Source organism: Lampetra planeri, chromosome 69 (genome assembly GCF_965212315.1).
Source record: "Lampetra planeri chromosome 69, kcLamPlan1.2.h2, whole genome shotgun sequence".
Classification (NCBI taxonomy): domain Eukaryota; kingdom Metazoa; phylum Chordata; class Hyperoartia; order Petromyzontiformes; family Petromyzontidae; genus Lampetra; species Lampetra planeri.
This window is the reverse complement of record NC_136174.1, coordinates 662508-669134: the sequence shown is the minus strand read 5'-3', so window position 1 is coordinate 669134 and position 6627 is coordinate 662508. Positions and strand designations below refer to the sequence as shown.

The 6627-nt window shown below is 47.8% G+C and overlaps 1 protein-coding gene across 1 annotated transcript; it reads left to right on the top strand.

The window, feature by feature from the left end:
• Window positions 1-776: 776 nt before the first annotated feature.
• Window positions 777-6418, top strand: LOC144737423 (ly6/PLAUR domain-containing protein 2-like). The gene is made up of 3 exons (XM_078620101.1): window positions 777-965; window positions 4219-4344; window positions 5558-6418. The coding sequence occupies exons 1-3, from the start codon at window positions 911-913 to the stop codon at window positions 5770-5772; spliced, it is 396 nt and encodes a 131-aa protein (XP_078476227.1). The 5' UTR covers window positions 777-910; the 3' UTR covers window positions 5773-6418.
• Window positions 6419-6627: the final 209 nt, after the last annotated feature.

Here is a 6627-nt window from a genome sequence, read left to right as displayed (position 1 = left end):
TAAGGCTATACGAGTGATCTCTGTATTTGTGTATATGTACAGGTGTGATTGTGTATATATGCGTGTGTGTGTGCGTACATGCAAGTGTCAGAATATGCAGATGTGTGTCTACAATGAGGTGCTTGTGTGTATGTACATGTGTGTGTGTGTACAGGTGTGCGAGCGTGTCTTTGTATGTATGTATATACACGTGTGCGTACATGCATGTGTGAGAGTATATGCAGGTTTGTGTACATGCAGGTGTGTGTGTACATGCAGGCGTGAGTGTATGTACATGCAGGTGTGTATGCATATCTACAGGTTTGTGTATATGTACATGCGTGTGTGCATGCAATTGTTAGTGTATATGTACAGGTGTGTGTGCGTGCATGTAGGTGTGAGTGTATATGCAGGTGTGTGTGTACATGCAGGCGTGAGTGTATGTACATGCAGGTGTGTATGCATATCTACAGGTTTGTGTATATGTACATGCGTGTGTGCATGCAGTTGTTAGTGTATATGTACAGGTGTGTGTGCGTGCATGCAGGTGTGAGTGTATATGTACAGGTGTCTGTGTGCATGCAGGTGTTCGTGGGTGTATATGATTGCACTGGGTGAGAGGCAAAGGCGGCCGTGAGCGCGTGACGCTGGCCACCCACCACACCTCTAATTTGCTGATATTGAGCAACGAGCCACCGACAAATATATTTGGACACCACCCGAAACTATTGGTATGGCAAATATGTTTGTAGGAATGTCTTCCCCTTTTCCATTGGTCTCTGGGGCTTATAAAGTCTCCCAGTTCACCACGCAGACGCAGTCACTGCTCCAGGGATATCTCTCTCTCTCTCTGACTCTGTAACTCTGTCTCTCTCAACTCGCCGACTTTCCATCCCAAAGCGCCACAACGCCAGGCTCCACGACTCTAACCATGACTTGCTACCTGCCGGGTCTGCTCCTCGTGGCGTTGCTGTTCGTGAGCGGAGGTGAGACAACTTTTGCGTGGCGAGTTGTTTGTTGTTGCAACAACACCAAAGCAACGCCGATACTGTAATACATAGAGATGTTAACTACCTCGTCTTGTATACAGGAGGTCGTGGGTTCGATTATGGACTCTGACGATGCCTGCTATTGTATCGTTGGATTCTGCGTGTCTCTCTCCCTGTGGAGATGTTAACTACCTCGTCTGGTATACAGGAGGTCGTGGGTTCGATTCTGGACTCTGACGATGCCTGCTGTTGCATATTTGGATTCTGCGTGTCTTTCTCTCTGTGGAGATGTTAACTATGTCGCCTGGTGTACAGGAGGACCATGGCTTCGATCACGGACTCTGATAATGCCTGCTGCTGTATATTTTTGAGTCTCTGTGTGTCTCTCTCCCCGTGACTTGTATACAGGAGCACGTGGGATCGATCCCGGACCCTGACGATGCCTGCTGTTGTATATTTTGAGTCTCTGTGTGTGTCTCTCTCCCCGTGTAGATTTTAACTACCTTGACTTGTATACAGGAGCACGTGGGATCGATCCCGGACCCTGACGATGCCTGCTGTTGTATATTTTGAGTCTCTGTGTGTGTCTCTCTCCCCGTGTAGATTTTAACTACCTTGACTTGTATACAGGAGCACGTGGGATCGATCCCGGACCCTGACGATGCCTGCTGCTGTACATGACTTGTATCAGAAACAGAAAGTACCCAATAAATATCCACAACAAGTTACAGCGACATAGTAAATCTAACGCGTATAATTTGCATCGATGTCACCGCAGCATTTCCAATAGCCACACAGCTCGTCGACGTTTTAATGTGTTGGGTGTGTTTAGTTTCGGTAATCCTCGGGCTGAATGATTAATCGATTTCAATCAAAATCGGAATTTGAAACAATGCGATCACAAATCGCAAAGGCTGCGATTTTTAGCGATTTGAAAAGTCCTATTATCTTCTTATTTTTCTTGTTTATTTTTTTATTATTGTAACTTTATTTATTGAACTTAACAATTGTTCTCTGTTTGATTTTTATATTTCAAATTTTTTTTTATAAATACATTTTGAAAGCAATTAATATCTTTTAAGTTCTCATCCTTGCATGAGAATATACAGAGCAGTTCATATTTTGACGGTATCATGTGGTAATGCTCCATCACACGTTTTAAATCTATTACACAGTGAATATTGAACTGAAGCTTGACTTTAACATGTTTAATCGCAAATCAAATCGCAATTAATCTGTCAGAAAAATTGCAATTAGATATTTTCCCCAAATCGTTAAGCCCTATTCGGTACAACCTGTGTGTTGGACGTGTTTGGTGCTGCGTATGCACGCTCGCATTCCCTTTTGAAATTAAGTTGAGGACTTCTCTTTTCGACTTAAAACTTTCGTGACTGCAGGAATTCATACTCTTGGTTCTTTCGATGAGTTCACGTAAACAGAAAACAAAAAATACAAAAATAATAAGATAAAATCTAAATAATAAAATAAAATCAAAATAATATATTGAAAATAATAAAAGCAAAAAAACCCACGACGTTTCGATTGCAACACAAACGGTCTTCATCAACCACACCAACAACCACAACAACCAAAACAGCCACAACAGCAACAACAATCAGCAGCTTCATCAGGCGGCGAGTTGCGAAAATGTGTTCGAAAATGCCACTAAGTGGCGGTGACGGCGGCCTGTGCCAGGCTCGGTGCACTTTGAGGCTACCACGTGAAGGCTCGCTGACTGGAGGTCTCGGGTCAGACCCAGCAGGTGCCGTGGGCTGACTTCTGTGCCAGGCTAGGTGCAGGGGTAGGTCACAGACGGCCCTGCAGGTGCCATAGGTTGACTTCAGTGCCAGGCTAGGTGCAGGGGGAGGTCACGGACGGCCCTGCAGGTGCCATAGGTTGACTTCAGTGCCAGGCTAGGTGCAGGGGGAGGTCACGGACGGCCCTACAGGTGCCATAGGTTGACTTCTGTGCCAGGATAGGTGCAGGAGGAGGTCACGGGGACAGACCCTGCAGGTGCCAGAGGGGTGACTGCTTTGCAAGGCTAGGTGCAGTGGGAGGTCACGGGACAGACCCCGCAGTTGACAAGCATTGACCGACTGAGATGACTGTGCAGATGCACCCACCACCTGTGCCCCCCAACTGCGCAAACTCGCTGCGTTTTATCCGCCCGCGTCGCTCCACCAGCCCTCCCTTTATGTTGGATGGGCGACTGCCTTCAGCTGCCAAAGTGGTGGCGTCCTCAACGAGCGTCCTACACAAACCCTGTACACACCCCGTACAAAGACAAACATCCCCCGTATAGCCTGAACAGATTGTTGGGGCAAGCGCTGTTAGCGAGTAGCAGCACCTATGACGGCCGGCAAGGAAACACGAGGCTGTGGGTGGCCAGCACCACGCCCGGCCACCTTTGTCTCCCCAGTGGCGATGTTTCCTCCACACCACCACTGCATCAGGAACCCATTTGAGGACGAGTCGTCCTCGTGGGAGGAGGCCCCAGGGTACCGCTTCAGATAATCGTCACCTTCAGTGTTGGTGGCCGTGAGCGGGAATCAAACTTGGGTCGCCCGATTCGTAGTGCAGCAACGTTATGATGATGATGATGGTAATCGTCTTCCGTGATGATGATGGTGATCGTCTGCCGTGATGATGATGGTGATCGTCTGCTGTGATGATGATGGTGATCGTCTGCCGTGATGATGATGGTGATCGTCTGTCGTGATGATGATGATGATGGTGATCGTCTGCCGTGATGATGATGGTGATCGTCTGCCGTGATGATGATGGTGATCGTCTGCTGTAACGATAATGATGGTGATCGTCTGCCGTGATGATGATGGTGATCGTCTGCTGTGATTATGATGATGGTGATCGTCTGCCGTGATGATGATGGTGATCGTCTGCTGTAACGATAATGATGGTGATCGTCTGCCGTGATGATGATGGTGATCGTCTGCTGTGATTATGATGATGGTGATCGTCTGCCGTGATGATGATGGTGATCGTCTGCTGTAACGATAATGATGGTGATCGTCTGCCGTGATGATGATGGTGATCGTCTGCTGTGATTATGATGATGGTGATCGTCTGCTGTAACGATAATGATGGTGATCGTCTGCCGTGATGATGATGATGGTGATCGTCTGCCGTGATGATGATGATGGTGATCGTCTGCCGTGATGATGATGATCGTCTGCCGTGATTATCATGATGATCGGTGTTGATCTTGTGTCTTGTGTCTGTGGATATACAGGGCACAGCCTCCAATGCTACTCGTGCAGCACGAACACAGACAATGTTGCGTGCAACGCGGGCGGCCCCACCACGTGTCCCGCATCGCAGGACACCTGCGAGACAATGCTATTCTACCAGGGCTCCTGTAAGCGCATTGCTTATTCTGGCTAAGCACAGGTTGGGGGTGGACCCCTTGCATTCAGCATTGACACCCAGGCCCATGATGCGCGTCCGATCTAACCTTGCTTTGAGTCTATGGGTCTCTGTGTCTGTGATGAGTCTATGGGTTTCTGTGTGTGATGAGTCTATGGGGTCTCTGTGTGGTGATGAGTCTATGGGTTTCTGTGTGTGATGAGTCTATGGGGTCTCTGTGTGGTGATGAGTCTATGGGGTCTCTGTGTGGTGATGAGTCTATGGGGTCTCCGTGTGGTGATGAGTCTATAGGGTCTCTGTGTGGTGATGAGTCTATGGGGTCTCTGTGTGGTGATGAGTCTATGGGGTCTCTGTGTGGTGATGGGTCTATGGGGTCTTTGTGTGTGATGAGTCTATGGGTCTCTGAGTGTTGAGTCTATGAGTCTTAGTGTGGCGAGTCTATGGATGTCTGTGTGTGATGAGTCTATGGGGTCTCTGTGTCTGTTGAGTCTAAGGGTTTATTTACGTGATGGGTTAATGGGATTCTGGATCCCAATCGGATACTCTTCCCCAATGTGTTGATATTTCTCTGGGGTCATCCGGTTTTCCCCCTTCACATTTTTTATTTGACGTCACGGTGTTCCGAGTATTCGGCTGCTGCTATACACTTTCATGCGATGATAATGGTAATGATATCAGCCACCATTTGTGGTAGCGGCTTTTTGGCTGGCTGTCGAACAAAGGTGGCCACTGCATCATCACACGGCGCTTTCGGATGCGTTGCTTCTGCGGCCATCTGGAACACTCTTACTTCCAATATTAGGAAGCCACTGAGGGCTATGCAATTTTGAATCATCTTCGAGATTGACACTGATTTCTTAAAACTACTTTTTGTGTTTTAGTTTGTTTTCCTTCCTCGCGCACCGGCAGTTAGCACGGTGGGCTGTGTATGGTGTGAAAGAAGCGAAACAAACACACACATACATACACAGAATCCCACAAACACCCATTACAGACACATCGACACCCACAGATTAGCACGGTTGGCTATGTACGGCACGAAAGCAGTTCAACACACACGTACAGGTCACTTTTGAAAAAGGGATACATGGCAGCTCTGCTGGGCTTACAACTGGTAAAATAACAATAAAAAATATTTGTTACGTGTTTTTAATTACATTTTATTTTACTTACAATGAGACCCGCGTGCTTTCTCTTCCGCCCAGCCTACGCCGTCACCAAGAAGTGCACGACCAAGGCCGATTGCGACGCCGCCAAGAAATTCGACGCAACCACCAACGGAATCACGCTGGTCACCACGTGCTGCCAGAGTGACGGCTGCAACGTCAACGCCGCCCCTCGCCCGGTGGGCGCAGCTCACGTGACCCTGGCCCTGCTGGGCGTGGCCATCAGCGTCGTGGTCAGCAGGGCTCTGGTGTAGGTCGTGACGTCACAGCCGCACCCCCGCCCCCCCCCACGTGCCTGGGTTCGGTCCAATCACTTTCCCCTTCTATTCGGTTGTCTCACGACGCTTCCACCAGTGGAGCTGTGCAACGTTTAAATCGTCTTGATTGTTGCGTTACGCTGCTAAAGAAGTTCAACGTACGTATGTACATACATATAGACAAGTAGACTCATCACACAGAGAACCATAGACTCATCACACAGAGACCCAGAGACTCATCACACAGTTACCCAAGTGGGTAATGACATACCATCACTTATATAGAGCTAGACGGTGGATCCTGTATGGCAGAAGAGAATGGGAAGGTTTTTAACCTGGACTGGGAACAGGTCACGCAGGGTGTTCAGAGAGTGTGTGGATGATTGGGGGGTGAAAGTAAGTCCTATACTCAAGGTTGGGGTGGTGGGTGGGGTAGCAGATTTGTGTGACCCTTACCAATGGCATGTACAAGGTTCCGCTCGATTTACCAAATGGGATGCTTTTCTCGAACATCTAAAAAACAGACTCACGCGCTTAAAACTACATTTGTATTTTTCGATTTAAAGCTTTCGTGACTGCAGGGATTCATCTTCTTGGTTCTTTCGGTAAAGTCACGTAGAAGGGAAGTAATAAAATAATAAAAATAAAACATAATAAAACAATTCTCACGACGTTTCGGCCACAACGCAAGCAGCCATCCTCAGGCGAAGGATGGCTGCTTGCGTTGTGGCCGAAACGTCGTGAGAATTGTTTTATTATGTTTTATTTTTATTATTTTATTACTTCCCTTCTACGTGACTTTACCGAAAGAACCAAGAAGACTACATTTGTAATTAGCAACGGCTTTACCCG